General features: G+C 35.8%; 1 protein-coding gene across 11 annotated transcripts in view; it reads left to right on the forward strand.

Moving 5' to 3' along the window:
* Usp40 (ubiquitin specific peptidase 40) overlaps positions 1-20,258 on the forward strand; it is a 66,852-nt gene that overhangs the window by 13,099 nt on the left and 33,495 nt on the right. For 10 of the 11 annotated variants that reach the window (XM_071619525.1, XM_071619524.1, XM_071619531.1 and 7 more), the window contains 9 exons: positions 1,914-2,042; positions 7,321-7,416; positions 8,329-8,436; positions 9,927-10,227; positions 13,037-13,118; positions 14,630-14,801; positions 17,670-17,754; positions 18,884-18,954; positions 19,625-19,947. In XM_071619525.1, the coding sequence (XP_071475626.1) occupies positions 1,914-2,042; positions 7,321-7,416; positions 8,329-8,436; positions 9,927-10,227; positions 13,037-13,118; positions 14,630-14,801; positions 17,670-17,754; positions 18,884-18,954; positions 19,625-19,947 (1,367 nt within the window). The remainder of the gene's footprint in view (positions 1-1,913; positions 2,043-7,320; positions 7,417-8,328; positions 8,437-9,926; positions 10,228-13,036; positions 13,119-14,629; positions 14,802-17,669; positions 17,755-18,883; positions 18,955-19,624; positions 19,948-20,258) is intronic. The other variant, XM_071619523.1, reaches the window with a different exon arrangement.

Raw genomic sequence — 20,258 nt, forward strand, 5'->3', positions numbered from 1 at the left:
GTTGCTTAGCAGGCCCAAGGTCCTAGCTTTGATCCCCAGCACCACAAAAAAAAAAAAAAAAAAAAATCACCTGGCCTACTTAATAGATGACAGTAGCATCCCCACTCCTCTCCCACTTTGGCAATGAGAATGTCTTCAAAAGTGGTCAAAAGTCCATATGTCCTGGAGATGGGGTTGCAAAATTGCCCTGGGCTGAGAACTTCTGATTTGTTTACAGTCCTTTTGAATCTAAAGTGTACAAGTTCTCTGTTCTCTATTAAACTCTTCTTGAAAAATCTTTGAGATGAAAATTTTAAAACAAAATTTAAAATGATCCTGTTTTTAGAAAAATTACCATTAATTGGTACTTTGCTATTTGGATTTATTTTAGATGTGATAATGAATTACATGTCTAGAAAGTGAACAGACAAATGGAATTTTTCTAGTCTAGAATTTGTAATCCTTAAGACACAGGAAAGAAAATGTGTTGAAAGCAAGTTAATTATAAAAACAAACTACTTTATGACCCACTTATAGTTTTTATATCATTATTATACATGCTAAAATCAGAATGATGAGACTGGTATATTTCTTATTATAAATCATTCTTATTTTATTAGGAACAGAATATTTATTAGCTAGATATTCAATTTCTGTGAAAAAAAAAGTAATCCTTTTGTTAACATTATTTAATTCAAACTCTTCACAGGTGGGCCTAATTGCTCAGCTTTTTGGGTTTTTTTTTTTTTTTTTTTTTTTTTGAATGTTTGAATTTTCAGAGATTCTAGTATTCTGTGGATGCTTAGCCTATTACTGGCATACTCAAAATCAATGATTTTCCCAGGGTTAGTTAATATACTCACTACTCTTTTTATAAAAAGTATTTCATCATGTGATTTAACATACTTCAGTATAACAGATCTGAAATAAGTAATATAATTGACCACTTATCTAGGACATCCACATCAATCTTGCTTTTGAATTTCTATTAGTGTAGAAACACCTTGCATCTTTGTGTATCTCTCTCCTGTCTTTTGCCTAAATCAGACATTTTCAATTACTGTCCACTCAAAAACTATAATATTTTAATCAAATACATTCCTCCGGTAACTAGCATCCCTCAGCAGACACCCATGTATGCATTTACATCACAAGTTACACTGGTCTAGTTTAGATGGCACAATCAGAAGGGAGCTTATGTCAAGTGCTTCAGACCCCTGGAAAGTGAAAACTAAGGCTTTCTTGTTCTTCTGCATCAGAAATTTAAAGTGTCTCTTAATCTACTGTAGTTGTTTCCATTTGTTTTGTTTTTAATTGCCAGTGTAGAAGTTTATCTCTTGGGTTACATGTAAATATAAAGTGCATTAATTAATTAATTATAGAAAAGTTTGATCATAGAATTAATAAAGCAGGAAAGAGCTTCTTCATTCTACATATTGCCTCTAAACAAGAACAGCTATTGTTCACAATTGCTAAATTTCTATTCTGTTCAGATGACTGAAATGTCTGGAGGGTTAATAGTTGATCTGACTCTGACTCTGTGGGGCAGCCTGGTTGGAACATAGGACAGTTTCGTCAAGTATAGAACATGTGTGTTTAACATCATGATAGATATGTACAAAGATGGTTTTCTCTTGCTAAAAACCTCTAGCTTACATGTCTCAGCCCAAACTAACAGCTTTTTCAGATACATGTGTTCACGTTTAAGTGAGGGGCCAAAATAGATCAATATAGTGTGTTTAGTAGTTGACCAATGAATTTAAAATTTTTTATTTAAAGCCAGTCTTTTAAATTTATCTTACTTTTAAATGACAGTGATATTCACTGTAATTTCTAATTAATTTCAATACTTGGAATTCTTTTTCCATTCTACTTACATATATTTTAGCATCTTATGTTAAACTATCCATGTTTATTTTCCTTTTTTCCTTTAGAGTGAATTAGATGATTTAGAATATATATATGACCTCTTCTCAGTCATTATACACAAAGGTGGCTGCTATGGAGGACATTATCATGTATATATTAAAGATGTTGATCATCTGGGAAACTGGCAATTTAAAGTAAGTGTACAAACTCATTTAGAAATATCTTGCAATGTCTTGGTTTTTCAGTTCCTTTTACAATATTTTGTTGATGATCTTTTGCCATTTATTGTATACTCACCCTGTAGAAAACTTTGATAGGCATTAAGTTAATTCAGATATGTTTTAAATTTTTATTTCTAAATAATTTTACATGTACAGAAAATACCACAGTAGTACAAATACTTCCTATGCACTCTTTACCTAGATTCTCTAGTTGTTAACATATTGCCACATGTTTTAGTTAGCTATTTCATCACTGTGACTGAAAGACCTGACAAGAACAGTTAGAGGAGGAAAAGTTTATTTGGGGGCTCACAGTTTCAGAGGTCTCAGTCCATAGATGGCCAACTCCATTGTTCTGGGCCTGAGGCAAGGCAGAACATCATGGCAGAAGGGCGTGGAGGGAGAAAGCAGCTTAGAATATGGTACCAGGAAGCAGAGAGAGAGAGAGAGAGAGACTCTTCTCAACAAGTACAAAACATAAGCCCCAAAGCACACCTCTGGTGACCCAGTTTCTCCAGCTCTACCCTATCTGCCCACAGTTACCATCCAGTTGATCCATATCAGTGTATTAATGCACAATGATTAAGTCAAGGCTCTCATAACCCAATCATTTGTCTCTAAACTTTCTTTCATTGTCTCACAATGGGAAATACCTCATATCTAAACCATAACCCCACATTTGTGCATGTGCACACACAGACATGTATACATTATTAACATCATTGTTAGTGTTGAACCAAGTAAATGGAAGACATTAGACTCCTTTACCTCTAAATACTAGGTGTTTATCCACCAAAAACAAAGATATTCTTTTACATAAGCATAGATAAAAAACCAAGAACTTTTAATGCTGGTATATTAGTATTGCTATTGTCTAGTGTATAATTATATTCAGGTTCTACCAGTTGTCTAATCTATATCTTTTATGAAAATGTTTTTCCCACTCTAGTGTCAAATCCAAGATCATGTGTTAGATTTAGTTATCTTTTTTTTTTTTTTTTTTAGGTCTCTTTTACTCTGAAACCATCTCTCAGCTTTACAGTTCCTCTGTTATGACAAACTATGGAATTTTTCCAGCAAATAAAATGAGCATTGATTTAGATAACACACAGTATGGATTTTGCATCCCGCAGATTGTAAGTGAAAATGTACAAAGCTTTCACAGTAGGATTTAAAGCCAGGGTAAATTTTATCCTATTTAACGTAATATGGCTGCAGTGTCATGTCTTCTGTGGTTGCTCTTTAAAACAGCACTCATTGACCATCACTTAATGACATTTGAAACACTGGTCCTTCCCCAGGACCATAAAACACAACAAAAAATGTAAGTCCTTCTAGATGGTTTTCTGTGAACGGTATGAGAATTTTCCCCCAAAACATTACCCATTACCACGTATTGAATAATTGCTTTTCTCCACCAACTTACTGTGTCAGTTTCATTAGATCTATTGTTCATTAATGCAGGAGTCTTGTTTTTTAGATCTCTATTCTGTTCTATTCATTCTCCTCCTGGGCAAATACACACTTAATTGCCATAGGTTAATTTTAAATCATGCCATCTGGTGGGACAAGTCTCCCTACATGCTGCTCTTCAGGATTGTCTTACCTATCTTGTTTATGCTTCTGTGTGTCTTCCTAGAATCACTTTCCCATATTTTCACATATGCACATGCCCCTGCATGCGTGCATACACAGGGGTTTTGAGTCTTCATATATGAACAAGATATATCTCTTTAAAGCTCCTTTGGTGTCTTTTTAAAAGTTTCATAATTTTCTCAGTGAATTGTAGAAGGTCTGGGAAAGTGCTCACTAGAGTCTACTGTGACATTAGAATACATTTCACATCAACCCTATGCTCTTCACCAGTTTCTAAAATGAAGCTAAGTCAATCACATTCTTCCATTTCTTTGACCTTACTGCAGTATCTAGCTCTCCAGTTCTGGATTCAGAAAGCTGTGCAGACATTGCTGTCAAATGCTATGCCACGTTTGCCAAGACACCACCATTTTGGGCACCTTCCCGATCAGATAAAATGAAGCACCTTTTATCCTTGGTGATTATTAGAGGAAATTTTCCCCTTCATTCAGTACTAAGGTCAAGGCAGTCCAGTTTATTGCCCTTTATTGTGGAATAATTTTTTTTCCATATCATGCTTCTAGTGAAGGTGTAGCCCTTTAGGATTTCCAACATTTTGCTGCAGTCTCTCATTGTGGTATGTAAAAACTATATACAGTCATCCCTCAGTGTCCTTGGGGAATTGGTTCCAGAACTCCCCATACCAAAATCCATGGATGCTTAAGTCCCTTGTAGGAGTCTGTTTTTCAGTTTTCTATTCCGTTCTATTCTTTCTCCTGGAAAAAATGGCAATAATATTTGCATATTACCTACACACACATATACCTATATACATGTATACTTAATCTCCAGGCTATTTATAATATATAATGTAAAATACCTAGCAAGTAGTCACTATCCTGTATTGTTTTGGGACTAATAAAAAGAAAAAAAGTCTCTACATGTTCAGTACAAACATTCTTGTTTTCCTAATATTTTGATGCACAGTTGGTTGAGTTCACAGGTATAGATCCCGTAGATACAGAGCATCTGATGTATTTGTTGTCTCCAATTCCAGTTCCTGGTATATAGGTCTTTAGAATTCCTTGATGGAAGTTATTTTATTCATGATAAGCCCCTTTCCACCTTATGGTGTTCATGCTAAAGAGTCCATTCTTAGATGCCTTAAGATGGGGCCTGGTTGCCATATGAGATGCAGAATCCATACTGTGTTTTATCTAAATCAATGCTCATTTTACTTGCTGGAAAAATTCCATAGTTTATCATAACAGAGAAACTGTAAAACTAAGAGATAGTTTTAGGCTAAAAGAGACCTTACACATGATCTTGGATTTGACACTAGAGTGGGGAAAACATTTTCATAAAAGACATAGATTAGACAATGGTAGAATTTGAATATAATCATACACTAGACAATAGTAGTATGCCAGTGTTCAAAGTTCTTGGTTTTGATCTGTGCCTTAAGATGGGGCCAGATTGCCCACTGATGAGAGGGGTGGAATTGACATTCCATCTCCTGACCTTGGAGAGTGGGAAAAGACAAGAGGATTGAGTTCACCAATGGCCAGTGATTTAATCAGCGCTGCCTCCACAGTGAACTTCAGTGCTTGAGTAGGGCTGGGGTTTTGGCTCAGTGATAAGAGTGCTCGCCTAGCACATGTGAGGCCCTGGGTTTAATCCTTAGCACCACATAAGAATAAATAAAGATATTGTGTCCAACTACAACTAAAAAATAAATAACCCTTGAGTAATGAGGTTTGGGGAGTTTCCATGTTGGTGACATATCTGTGTACCGGGAATGTGGCCCCCTGGACTCTGTGGGGACAGGCTTCTCTACTCGCGACCTTTCTGGACCTCACCCTACAACCTCTTTATCTAGATGCTCATTGGAATCCTTTATAATAAACTGTAGCATAGGTTCCTGATATCTGTGAGTTGCTCCACTAAATTATGAACCTGGAATAAGGGTTGTGTTTACCCTAGAATTTGCAACTGATCAGGCGGAAGTGTAAATAACCTGGAAACCCCATTTATGGTTAGGGTACCAAGTGGGAGTCAGTCTTATAGGACTAAGGCTCAACCTGTATAATCTGTTTGGGTACAGATAGTTAGTGCCAGAATTGAACAGAATTGTGGGACATTTGGTGTCAGAGGATTTAGAGAATTGGTACTTTTTTGAAAACCAATCACTCAACTCTGTGCTTTGGGTAAGCCTTAGGTTTCCTCTCCCAAACCCTGTACTATTTGAGCATCAGAGTGGAAGCTCAGTATCAACAAGGTTGGTGTCTTAGTCCATTCAGGCTGCTACAACAATACTTTTTATAAACAATAAAAATGTATTACAGCTCTGGAACCTTCCTTAGAAAGTCCAACATAAAGGTGCCAGCAAATATTTTATATCTGCAGGATTTACCACTTTATAGTTGGTACCTTCCTTTTTTGTTTTGTTTTGTTTTTTGTTGGTATTGGGGATTAAACCCAGGAGTGTTTAACCACTCAATCACATCCCCTACCCTTTTTATTTTTTTAATTTAATTTTGAGACAGGGTCTCACTAAATTGCTTAGAGCCTCTCTAAGTTGCTGAGGCTGGCTTTGAATTTAAAGTCCTCCTGGCTCAGCCTCTAAGTTGCTGGGATTCCAGGAATGAGCCACCACCACTGTGCCCAGCTATAGATGGTGCCTTCTTGCTGTGTCCTCAAACAGCAGAAGTGGCATACAAGCTCCCTTTAATCTCTTTTATAAAGGCACTAATCCCATCATGAGGGCCCACCCTTATGACTTCATTGTTTCCTGAAGATGTCATCTCTTGATACTATTGCATTGGGGTTAGGTTTCAACATACACGTTTAGGAAACAAAAACATTCAGAGTGCAGCAGTTGGGATTCTAGAAGCCTTTACTCTGTATTTCCTACCTGGATTTCCATTTCATTTCTCAACCTCAGAGGGTATTCCTAATGTGTATGTTTAAAAATATGTTTTTGTTATGCTTTGCTTTTACTTTACCATTTTTAGTAATTTTGCAGCTAGATGGTTAGATCTGGTGCCACATTCTTCTGTTATTTCTTGATTTTTTTTCCCTTGTGTTAATTTTTAAAGTCTCCTTGTATTTATAGTTTTAAGCCAATTTAAAATACTTTTGCAAGCTCTTACATATGAAAAAAGAGTCAATAAAAATTGCTCACTAGGGGAATTTTGACACATTCCCCAATGCCATTATCAAATGGGGTATAAACTTTTTGAATATCAATCAGGAAATGAAAAGAAGTGTTTAAATTGAGCCCATAAAAATGGATTGGAGTTTTTAGGCCAATACGAGTGAGTGAGAACATGGCAGATGAAACCAGAAAATATTTGGAACTGAGTGATGATGATGATAGTTCAACATATCAAATTACACATGACTCAGCCAAAGCAGTGTTTGGCTAGAAGACATTGGTGCCAGTGTATACCAGATTCTAATCTTTATCCAGTTTGTAAGGTGAAGCCAGAGCTATCAAGTAATTTGCTCAGAATTGTTCAACAAAACCTGTGTTTTGAAACCAGGTTGGCCTGATTCCAATGCATATTGCAGATTATTGTTTTCTACCATCATTTCTCCAGTGGCATAGACACTCCTATTTTATTAATTCCTCTAAGAGATTTGTGATAGAAAATCTTATTGCTTTCCTTCTTAGCAGGAAGAAAGTAAGCCAGATGTGAATTTGAAAACTCTTCAAAATGAAGAGGAGATTGATGATCCATTGGTGATACTACAAGCAGTCATATTACAGGTAGGTTGTGTCTGTTTGTGTATTTGTGCTTATATAGCTATCACAAGTGGGTGGGCTTATTTACATGAGGACATCAGTCACATTATTTAGGGACAACTCCAAAAAGGAAAATGGACTCAATTTAACTTAACCACCCCATTAAATGCCTTTAACCACCCCTTTAAATGCCCTAACTTCAAATACAGTCACATCATTAAGTATTGAAGGCTAAGGATTCAACCTGTGAATTTGGGGGAGACACAGTTCAACCTATAATAGTCACATCTTGTCCCTTTCCAGAACTTGTATACTTTGAAATATTCAGATGATGTTAATAATATTTTTTACTTAAATATTTCTTCTAAAAATCATATATAATATCAGGAATTTATCAAACATCAGGATACCCTTTGGATATAGTTAAAATGTGGCACATAGTAGGAAGGTACCATCTATAAAGTGGTGAGTCCTGCAGATACAAAATTTGCTGGAACCTTCAAATACAAATAGACTTTAAAAACATAAGATTTTTCTGAACCTAGGTTTAAGCTACTTTTCCAAAAAAAAATTATAATGAATAATTACGATTTATTTTATTTCATTTCATTTCTTTTCTTTGCAGTACAGGAGCTCAAATCCGGGGATATTTTACCACTGAGCTATATCTCCAGACCTTTTATTTTTTGTTGTTGAGACAGTGTCACTAAGTTGCCCAGGCTGGCCTCCAACTTAATATTCTCATGCCTCAGCCTCCTCAATAGCCAGTAATATAGGTGTATGCTGTCATATTATGGCAATAATAATGATTAATCCACTTACGTGTTTTTGTTCTAGGCACGTGTAATTACATAAAATCCTGTTGATCCCTCAGAATTTGTGTTGCAGTTATTTCTCATCAGACTTGTTTAAATGACTTTGTGTTTATTTCATAAGGAGGAGAATAATCTAATAGCTGTTGATCAACTGGGCCAGAAACTGTTGAAAAAAATGGGAATGTCTTGGAACAAGAAGTACAGAAAACAGCATGGGCCACTGAGAAAGGTAATACATGGCATCAACATAGGAAATCCTAGTCCCAGGATATTTTGTTATGTTCCTAACAACTTGAATTTCTAAGATATTTTAAGTAGATAAAAATAAAATCAGCATTTTTGTTCAAAAATAGCTGTAATTCAGCTATTACTTATAAAGTATCAGTTATTAAGTTATTTATCAACAAGCAAAAAAAAAAAAACAAGGAAGTCGCCCTTATCACAGTAGCAAAAACAAATTATCCCAAAGCTCTAACTTCTAGAAACTTACTTATCTCATTTCCTAGGCTAAAGACTCATTGCAGAAACTGATATTACCAGAAACAAAAGATAAAAACTTGACTGAAAATAACCAAACAAAGCAACAGAACATTTAATGAACATTTAGGAACTGTTTTGTGTAAAAGCAAAGCACTTACCCACTGCAATAATTGTTTAAGAGCATCTTTTAATTAGACCACCAAAAATCGATTTTCTGTTACCTGTATTATTTTGGAAAATTGTGTTCTTTAGGGAATTTGCCTTTTTATGTATGGTGTCAAATACTTAAAATATTCTCATATTAATTAGTGTTTTCTTTTCTTGCTAGGGTTTATCAAGTTTATTTTTAAAAAATCTACAGCCAGGGCTGGGGTTGTAGCTCAGTGGTGAAGCACTTGCCTAGTGTGTGTGGGGCACTGGTTTCAATCCTCAGCACCACATAAAAATAAATAAATAAATAAATAAAATAAAGGTATAATGTCTGTCTACAACTAAGAAGAATATTTTTAAAAAATCAACAGCCTTTGATACAATAGGATATAATTGTATTGATTTTTCTCTACTGCTTGTCTGTTTCTATTTCATTGATTTTAGTCCTTAATGAAGTAATTTTTTTTAAATTCTGTTTCATTTCATTTCTTTGTGGTACAGGAGATCAAACCCAGGGGTACTTAACCACTGAGCCACATCCCCAGCCCTTTTTAAAATTTTCTTTATTTTGATACAGGGTCTCACTGAGTTAATTAGGGTCTCACTAAATTGCTAAGGCTAGTCTCAAACTTGTGATCCTACCTCTTTATCCCAACAGATCTGTCTGGATCAGTAATTTCAGATTATCTCTGATAGTGGTGCACTGTGCAATTGCCATTGTTTTGTGCTTTGTTTAGGTAGCTCTTAAACATTTCAAAAGTTTTTGTTCTACCTAATCCATTTCATTTAAGTACTTTTTTAAAAACAGCATTAATTAGAATGCTTTTTAGATTGTAGCATGGCAGCTTTCTCCCTTGATATAACTATTAAACAGTTTCACAGAATTCTCTTCATTTTTGCTAAATGGCTTCTTACACCTAAATGGATGTTTTCCCCTTCGTGGACTGGGCCAAAAATAAAGATGAAGTTTTGAAAAAAAAAAAAAAAAAATCTAAACCACAGAAAGGAAGAAAACATTTTTTAAGGTCTAATTTAAAATTTTTTTAATTAATCCAGCTTTTTTTTTTTTTTTTGTCTGATTCTGCATAGTTCTTGCAGCTGCATTCTCAGATGTTCCTTCTAAGTTCAGATGGAAGCACAGTTAGTCTACTGAAGAAAGATCCTGTCCAGTCTAAGTCTGACTTCCAAAGTACTGATCAACAGAGTTTCCACTCACTGGCTTTAGAAGCCCCAGGATTAAGCGATAGCACTGCCTGTTCCCACTGGTTTGATATAAATGACTCTAAAGTTCAACCAATCCAGGAGAAAGATATCGAACAGCAATTTCAGGGCAAAGAAAGCGCCTACATGTTGTTTTATCGGAAATCCCAGTTGCAGAGACCCCCTGAAGGTATGGAAAGAAAAGTTTTCCTGTTTAATAATTTTAGAAGGTAAACATGGAATACTGTTGAGTTTTTGCTCTTTTAATAGAAGGCTTACTCTGGAAACATTTAAAAATATTTTAAAGCAAAATAATATTTCATATTTTAAAGTAGTATATTATGCCAAATAAAATCTAAAAATGTATCTTTTTTTATAAAGATTATATATTTCTATTTAAATTTATCCTCATAATAATATGAGGTCACAGTTATAAGTTGTTTGAAATTGGATTTCCTTGGGTCACATGATCTTTTCCCATGTTGGCAGTCTGAGTGTGATCACACTAGTTCAGAAGCAACTGCCACTCGGCAGCCTTTGTGTTAGCCTTGGTCTTATTTTCTCATCTCCCCTTAATTTTCCCATTTATTTTTGCTTTTGCCTCAAAGTAATGTCCTCTGATCAGTGGAAATTTTTTTGAAGCTCTCATTATTGAGCCAAGAGAGCTTAAACCATGGAGGTTAATAACCATTTGCGACGTTTAACAGTAAAGGGTATTTTTTTAATTGAAGCTGTTAACATGAATAAATCAGGAAGACTTTTTGATCATTTCCTAAACATAAAAAACGCTAAGTAGGAAATCTTTTTTAGATTAAAACATAGCTATGATTAGAGATGAAGAGAATGTTCTCAATGAGAATAGTGATCATTTTTTATAAAAAATAAGAGTAAAGCAGTTACAAATTTGCATTAGAATCAAAGGAAATTATCTTTCTAGATCTGAAACAATTATATGACTTCTGTTAACCAAAACTGCTTTGTATTTTTCTGAGAGAAAAAAGGCATGGTAATGGTTCTGATAGAAATACTGTGGATCAGAATTCATGATTATAGAAACAGAAAGGGAATGTCTTTGGATGGAGTATTAGTCTCTTACCAGATTGACAGTGAGTGTGAGCATACTTGGACTTTGTACCAAACAACAGCTTCCGGGTAGCTGAGAAATTGAATAAAGGTCCAGTCAAAGTCTTGATGGACTTTGGGGAATAAAGGGACAGAACTTCACAAAACAATTCTAAAATTTACTTAGAGAAATAAAAATTGAAGAAGGGACTACTGGGGCTGTTTATAGTATAAGTAAAAACATGTCTATAAAACTGTTTAGCAATGAAGACAGAGCAATGCTAACGCCAAAATCACTGAAACCCCAGTGAGCCCAGGAATCAATCTCGGCATGTCAGAGGCTTTAATCCAAGGGAAGAAACTCCTTGGATAAATGGGAAAGTGAATTACTTAATAAATACAACTGGGAAGTTGTTTTGTTGCTATGGAATTAACTAAGACATTTTCCTCTATTCTGCCAATCACTCAAATGAGATGATAGCTCCTTTATATAAAAATGGAATCTTAAAATATGAAAACTTGGGCTGAGAATATGGCTCAAGGGGCAGCGTGCTTGCTGGGCATGTGCAGGGCACTGGGTTTGATCCTCAGCACCACACACAAAAAAATAAAATAAAGATGTTGTGTCCACCAAAAACTAAAAAATAAATATTAAAAAAATTCTCTCTCTCTCTCTTTAAAAAAAATATGTAAATTTATTTGATTTTAAGATAGAAAGGACCTTTCTAAACTAAAAGACTAAGAAAAAGTGACAGAAACTTCAAATGACAAGGTAATAGAAAACAGTAAAATACATGACAGATTTATTTTCCCTATCTGTAAAGTGCTCTTCCGTATATTCTATGATGCTCCCTAGTAAATTGGGAAAAGTTTATTAAAAAGCAATGTACAAAAGAAGAAATTCTTATTCTTCAAAAATATTTCCAACCCAGCCCATAATCAGAAAAACTTAAAATAGGAAGGAGATGCTGCTAGTTTCCTACCATGTCACACATTTTTTGTGAATCTGGTTCCCAGCAGCCGACACTTCCTCTGCAGCTGGTATGTATGTAAACAGATACAAACAATCAAATGTGTATATTTTTAAAAGCCTTAGGGCTGGGGTGTAGCTCAGTGACAGAGCACTTGCCTAGCATGTGTGCGGCATTGAGTTCCATCCTCAGCACCACATAAAAAAATAAATAAAGGCATGCTGTCCATCTACAACTGTATTAAAAAAAAAAAAATTAAGAGCCTTAAAACTACCTCATCCTTTAAACCAGTAACTCTCACAAGTTTGTCATGAAGTCATCAGAGCTGTGTATGAATATTATGTTCAAAGATGTTTGCTGCCTTATTGTTTTACAGCAGGGACTAGTTGAAAAACTACCACAATGTCTAATAGAGAAAGATGGGTTAGATTAATTATGCTACTTACATAGAATAGGCTTCTATGCAATTATTTATTTAAGGCTGTGGAAAAATACAATTTATGAAATCAGAAAGCAAGTTACAAATACATCAGCTATAATTCCAGTTATTATTTTAAAAAATACATGTGTTGTGCATGTTTGTGTGGTGTGCATACATGTGTGTTTTAGGAATGAGATTACATATAATACTTTAAAAAATAATTTCCAGAATTTTTACAATAACCAATTATTACATGTGTAATTGGAATGAAAATAGTGGGGTTTTTTTTTTTGTTTGTTTGTTTGTTTTACTTAAAGAGGGGTGAAGGAGTAGAATCCTTCTAGTTTGGCTCAAAAGCCAGCTGCCTTTCATTTGTTCTCCTTCCTTTCTTAGGTTGGAAAACCAAGGTCTGGGAAAGTCAGCATCTACATAGCTGGTTGGCAGCACTTTTTCTGCCCCTGTGCAGCTCCCTAAGTTCTCACATTGCCTTTCCAACACCCAGATTTCACTTATTCAGCACAATTAATGATAGGTTTTGTTCACAGCTCTAGCTAACCCAAGATACAGGGTCCCCTGTCACCTGCTGAAAGAAATGGATGCAGCCAACATTGAACTGAAAGTGAAAAGGTAATTTAAGTTACTTTTAGAGTTTGAGTAATTTTTCTGGAGAATGCAGATCTAATTTAGGCCTTATTCATTCAGTAATGAAAATTTAAAAGAGTACTCAACTAGTTAAAAAACACCTGTTTGGCTGTTGAATTTTTATAGTGGAGGTATCATTTGCTTTGAACTGACCCTTATCTGTAAAACTGAACATAAAATGGCTATTGCCAAGTAGGGACCAAAGCCTAAGAAGACTTGGGAAATAGGCAAGCACACATTTGGGCAAAGTGAATTACACCTTGTCCTGGCCAGGTTATCCCTTGGGTATAAAGAAAGCTTGTCCTTAAAACCACCCTCATTTTTAAGTAGCTGTGGAGAACTGAACATAAAGTGACAGGAGATCAGAGATGGGAAGATTTTCAAAAGGAAGGAAATGTGGATTCTGTGAACTGTTAGGTTTAGTGTCTGTCTTGGACAAAAACCCATAATGGATTCTTGAAGCTATGGCTTATAAGAACCTGCATGTCAGCATTCTCTTAGGGCTTGAATCCTGAAGAACTGGGTCTTATTTGCTCACTGACAGGGCCGTAGGTATCAGGTAGGGAAATGGAAGTTTACTCATCTCCTTGTGAATTCATGGGGCCAATTATGTAGTGGGAATGCGTTCATCATTTTAATCATGGACTTGGATCTGGGAGAAAAAAAATAGCAGGCACATTGAATGATACACCAAAACCAAAGAAACTCTCAAAAGAAATGAAGAGGGCTGGGGTTGGGCTCAGCACTTGCCTGGCATGTGTGAGGCACCGGGTTCACTCCCCGGAACCATGTAAAAAAATAAACAAAATAAAGGTATTGTATCCATCTGCAACTTTAAAAATATTAAAAATAAATAAATAAAATCTATCCAAACCTTAAAAAAAAATGAAGACACTAAATAATATAAATGGAGTGGGAGTTGGGGTTTTTGGTTTGGTTTGGTTTGGTTTGGTTGGTTGTTTTTGTGGTGCTGAGGATTGAACCCAGGGGTACTTTACCACTGAGCTATGTCCCCAGGCTAGCCTTAAATTTGTAATCCTCCTGCCTCAGCCTCCTGCATAGCTCAGGATGTTTGTGCCAGCAACTGCACGTATCTTATGCAAGAGCCCAAGGAGTCTAGTAAAGTTGGGATGAAGCAGAAGTCAGTTACATGAGCAAGTGTCTAGCATTTGTCTACAACTATAATATAATCTCAGGATTGGAAGGTTTCAGGTGTCAGCATTTGTTCAAAGAAATGTGATTAACAGTGCAAGGAAACAATTTTCCCTTGGAATTCCTGGGAATGTTGCTGATGATTGAAAATCCAAAATGTGTCATTAAAAAAAAAAAAAAGAAAGAAAATCTAAGATGTACATTTTGGCAGGTAGAAAAAAAGGATGGTACTTAAGCAGAATGGAGAATTTACTTGTATTGTAAAGGAAATATTTTGGTTTGAGATAAAACACAGTGTCATTATAAAAGCATAGTGTTGATATATTTTGTATGCTTCTTTGAAGGGCAGAATGTGATTCTGCAAACAATGATTTTGAATTGCATCTTCACCTTGGCCCTCATTATCGTTTCTTCAATGGGGCTCTGCACCCAGTAACCTCTCAGGCAGAAAGTGTGTGGGATTTGACCTTTGACAAAAGAAAAACTTTAGGAGATCTCCGACAATCAATATTTCAGGTAAATTAGCTTAATGAAGGTATTAAAATGGAGGTTTTAAAATCCATCTTGAGCTGGCTTCTACATTTCATCTTATGTAGGTTAACAGCTGTTTTTCTGCTTAGGAAAATCCTACATCTTCCAGTTCATAGAAAGGTGAACCAGCAGTTCTCCCCTATTCCTGTGCACTTCCCATCAGCAGCTTTTCAAATAGAGCATTGGACTGGCACCTTTTATTTGGGGGCCCAAAAAGTATATAGTTTCTTTTTGGGAGAAATAAATTAAAGAGAATTATTTTTCAGAGGGAATGAGATGGTGAGCATATTGATTAAGACCAAGAACCACTAAACAAATAAGAGCAACTAATTTTGTGCCTTTGGGTATATAATAGCATTTATTAATAAGATTTTTTTTTCTTTTGTTTGGTGCTAGGAATGGAATCCAGAGCTTTGTGCATGCTAGGCAGACACTCTTAACAGTAAACTGCACCCCCTAGCCCTAAAACTAGTATCTACTAATGAAGAAAAATATCTATTAGTCTCTAGTTAAAAATATCATCATAATCATTGTCTTAATTTTATCCATCTATGTTTTAATGATGATGATAATAATAACAGCAACAGTAGTGCTCTATATTTTACTTACAGTGCTTTCATATGAATTTTACAATTTGGTTCTTTAACCTTCTGAGGGCAAGCTATTCATTTTGAGGATGAAAGAAGTTGTAATTTACAGAAACCTATATTGCCATTGCTCAGCCTTGCAGGACGGTGGTGCGGTTCTGGTCTCTTCATCTCTTGTTCTTTTCCATGGTCGTGATTCTTCACCCCACACTATTTCTTGACCAAGAAAAAGGGAAATAGAAAATGTAAGCATTTTGGGTTTTGTCCCCAAAATAAATGAATTTGCAAAACAATGACATCCCCCACAAATTATCAGCTTTCTTTTGATTTTTTTTTTCTACTAAGAAAAGCAAACCAATTTTCTTTTTTAAATAATTGATTTTTGTGTATGTATGTGTGTGGTGCTGAGGATTGGATCCAGGGGGTACTTTACCTCAGCTTTTTTTTTTTTTTTTTTTTTTTGAGATAGAGCTCACTTAGTTGCTTGGGGCCTGACTATGGGTTTGAACTTTCAATCCTGCCTCGGCGTCCTGAGCTGCTGGGATTGTAGGCATATGCCCAGTCCTTTTTTGTTCTAATTAGTTATGCATGACAGTGGAATACACTTTGATACTTCATACATAAATGGAGTATAACTTCTCATTCTATATGCTGTAGAATCAAACCAGTCGTGTAGTGATACATACAATAAGATAATAATGTCCGATTCATTCTACTATCCTTCCTACCCTTCACTCCCTTCTGCCTAATCCAAAGTAACCCTGTTCTTCCCTAGCCCCCGCCTTATTGTGAATTAGATCTGCATATCAGAGAAAACATTTGGCCTTTGGTTTTGGGGGATTGGCTTATTTCGCTTGGCATGATATTCTCCAACTCCATTCATTTACTGGCAAATGCCATAATTTCATTCTTCTTTAAGGCTGAGTAGTATTCCATTGTGTATATATATCACCTTTTCTATATTTATTTATCTGTTGAAGGGCACCTAGGTTGGTTCCATAGTTTAGCTATTGTGAGTTGAGCCATTGATGTGGCTGCATCACTACGATATGCTGATTTTTTTTCCTTTGGGTATAAACTGAGGAGTTGGGTAGCTGAGGAATCTTCATACCACTTTCCATAGTGGTTGCACCAATTTGAAGTTCCACCAGCAGTGTATGAGTGTGCCTTTTCCCCCATATCTTGCCAACTTTTATTGTTGCTTATATTCTTGATAATTGTAATTCTGTCTGGAGTGAGATGAAATCTTAGAGTAGTTTTGATTTGCATTTTTCTAATTGCTAGAGTTTTGAACATTTTTTAATATATTTGTTGATTGATAACATTTTTTCTTCTCTGAAGTGTCTGTTCTGTTCCTTAGCCCATTTATTGATTGATTATTTGGTGTGTGTGTGTGTGAAGTTTTTTGAGTTTTTTATATATCCTGGAGATTAATGCTCTGTCTGAGGTTCATTGGTAAAGATTTTCTCCCACTCTGTAGGCTCTCTCTTCACATTACTAATTGTTTCCTTTGCCGAGAAGCAGCTTTTTAGTTTGAATCCATCCCATTTATCAATTCTTGATTTTACTTCTTGCACTTTAGGAGTCTTTTTAAGGAAGCCAGATCCCAAGCCAGCATAGTTTTATTTTTATTTTGAGACAGGGTCTTACTAAGTTGCTGAGGCTGGCCTTGAACTTAGGATTTCCTGTCTCAGCCTCCCAATATCTGAGATCCCAGTTGTATACCACCAAGCTGGGCCTTCCTTTTTGTGCAGCTAGAGAATAAGAATTAGCGGGTTGGGGATGTGGCTCAAGCGGTAGCACGCTCGCCTGGCATGCGTGTGGCCTGGGTTCCATCCTCAACATACAAACAAAGATGTTGTGTCCGCCAAAAACTAAAAATAAATATTAAAATTCTCTCTCTCTCTCTCTCTCTCAAAAAAAAAAAAAAAAAATTAGTGTGGTCTAGAATCAGTGCCAATGATATAAAAAAGTGTGGCTCTCGGGCAGAAATTTGTAAGCTGGCCTGCTGAGCAGTTTGCTTTCTGATAAAAATCATTTTCATGTAAATACAGTCATTCAGATGTGGAAGAGATCAAGAATGGAAGAGGTTAGCCATCTTTAGATTTGACTAATGTAATGAGAATATTGTCTTATTTCCAAATTTTTGGTGTTGGGTAGGGATGGGATGTTCCTCTTCTTGCTTTCTATGTAAGTCGGCACAGTGTTGTTCTTATTAAATCTGGAAATGTATTCATATGTTACTTTTCATTTTTCTCTTCCTCAGCTACTAGAATTTTGGGAAGGAGACATGGTTCTTAGTGTAGCAAAGCATGTACCAGCAGGACTTCACATTTATCAGACACTCGATGGTAAGATAATTATGAAAACACAACTAATTTTGTATAAGTTGTAGATGGACACAATACCCTTTTTTTATGTATTTTTTTAATGTGGTGCTGAGCATTGAACCCAGTGTCTCCCACATGCCGGGCAAGCGTGCTATCATTGAGCTTCAACCCCAGCCCCACAACAACTAATTTTATGTATTTACTTTTGTGGGATTCACCTGTGATTTCCTCTTTGCTAGTATTTCCCCCACCTACTACTTTCGTAACTATATAGCTAACATCACACTGTAACCTTTCAAAAAGAAATAATCTAATTTATAATGTACCAAATTTATGTATGTGAAATCTTCCTAACAGAAGTAAGGCACCTTCCTTCCTTGCTTCCTTTCTTTCTTTTTTTTTTTAATTGTTGATGGATCTTTATTTTATTAATTTATTTTATTAATTTATGTTGTGCTGAAAATGGAACCCAGTGCCTCACATGTGCTAGGCAAGTGCTCCACCACTGAGCTACAACCACAGCAAGTAAGGCAAATTTCTTAAAAATGTTTTTTAAATGCCTTAGTATTTTTACAATATTACCATGAACTTTTGCACAAAATGGTTTAAAATAATTTGAATCTTATTTATGTGGCTTGATTTTCTTCTGTGCAACTCTCAGCCTAAGATTTTATAGCAAAACAAAAGTGTTCTGAGAGTTTAAAAGTATGTATTTCCTTTAAATAACATAAACAATGTAACAACAGTAGTAATAGTAACATTTATTCATTTTGGAATTCTCACTATACCAAATCTTGTGATAATAGTTTCATGTTCATTTTTCTTTGATTTTCACGATTCTTTGGTTTTCATAAATGAAAACACTGAAGCTGAGAGGCTTGAGGCACACACTTATAGCTGGTTGGTGGTAGAGCCGGGGCTGCTGCTGCCTGCACCTAATTCCTGTTCAGCAACTATTGCAGCGCTATGCACTGCCGCACAGTCGGCCTTTGTCCTGGCTAGTCCTGCCACCATGCTTGCAAAGTGATGTAACAGCATTTTAAAGTAAAAGTAAAAATGATAGTATGATAAAATATTTACATGACCCAGCTCTTTCCTCAGCTAGATCGTTTCTGATGATCATGATTAATGGTATCACTACCCTTTCTAGGAGATGAACTGTCGCTGTGTGAAGTTGACATTGCTGATGGGGAAGACATCTTTGTATGGAATGGAATGGAGGTAAAAAAAAAAAAAAAATCACTGAAAAAAAAATGATAATTTTGGATTTTTAAAAGTCATTGTAATGAAATTTTGTCCACTACATGTGAAGGCAATTGGACATTAGAAAACTCCTGAAATATCCCTACATTTTAGTCCAGTCAGTGGTAGTTGCATGTCAAAGAGAGACTTATTGAGACTTTCCTTGTGCCAGGCTGTGTGTCACATGCTGGATGCGGAGGTCAGTCAGCTTCCTTCAGGCACTCACAGCGCGAACAGCACCACAAGTGCTGTAGTAGGGCGGGCATAGCACCTACTGGTATCAGAGGGCTTGGCCAGCTGTGTTGAGTTAGGGAAGGTGGAGCCTTGGAGGAGGAGAGTGAGTTTCCTGTCTCAGAAAATGCATCCTTGGGCCTTCTCCTCACACCCACTGATAACTCATTAACCTCCACCTCCAGTCCAGATTTCTCTCCTAAGAAAGAAAATATGGATATGAGAAGCTCTTAAACAAAATTTTTAAGTTGTTCCTCTGATACTTAAAAAAAAAAAAATTTGAAAATTGAAAATTTTATTTCACTTGGGAAAAGATGAGGTTTGGGGTTTTGTTTATTACAAGAGTAGTATATCATTACTAGTGATGATGTTAATTTCACAAATATGAACTATGCCAGGTTTTTCCATACTGTTGCAGGTTGGAGGAGTCCAGATTGAGACTGGGATTGACTGTGAGCCTCTGCTGTTAAACATTCTTCATCTGGAGTCAAGTGGTGAAGGCAAGAAGCATGGGCGACTGATAGAATCGCCACATGTCTTTCCTGCTAATGCGGAAGTGGGTACTGTGTTCACAGCTGCGGCCATCCCAGCAGGCATCATCCTTGTGAACAGCACCAGGTCTGCAGATGAAGAGAGCTGGACCGCTGTGCCCGAGGAAGACATGAAGAAGACGTTCAGAGAGCAGGGGCTCAGAAACGGAAGCTCCATTCTAGTTCAGCCTCCTAATAGTGAGGATAGGAGGTAAAAGATGAAAAGGGAGAATTTTTCTAAGTTATTTTAATGATAGTATCATCCAATAGAACTCTAAAGCTTTATTTTAATAATAAGAATTAAATGTTTATTTCTAGACATATTCTAAATATTGTATATAGGGATGTCTTATGCAACTTAAAGGGGTAAAAATGTTGAAAAGTGATTTTCTGATAAATATGGTAACAAAAATAATATAGATATTCCTGGTTTTATAGCCTATATGTGATCTAAATTAGTTGGCTATTAAGCAAAATCTTATTAAATGAATTCTGATTAGCGTAAGTTATAAAAAATAAAGG

The sequence above is a fragment of the Marmota flaviventris genome, chromosome 11 (assembly GCF_047511675.1).
Source record: "Marmota flaviventris isolate mMarFla1 chromosome 11, mMarFla1.hap1, whole genome shotgun sequence".
NCBI lineage: Eukaryota > Metazoa > Chordata > Mammalia > Rodentia > Sciuridae > Marmota > Marmota flaviventris.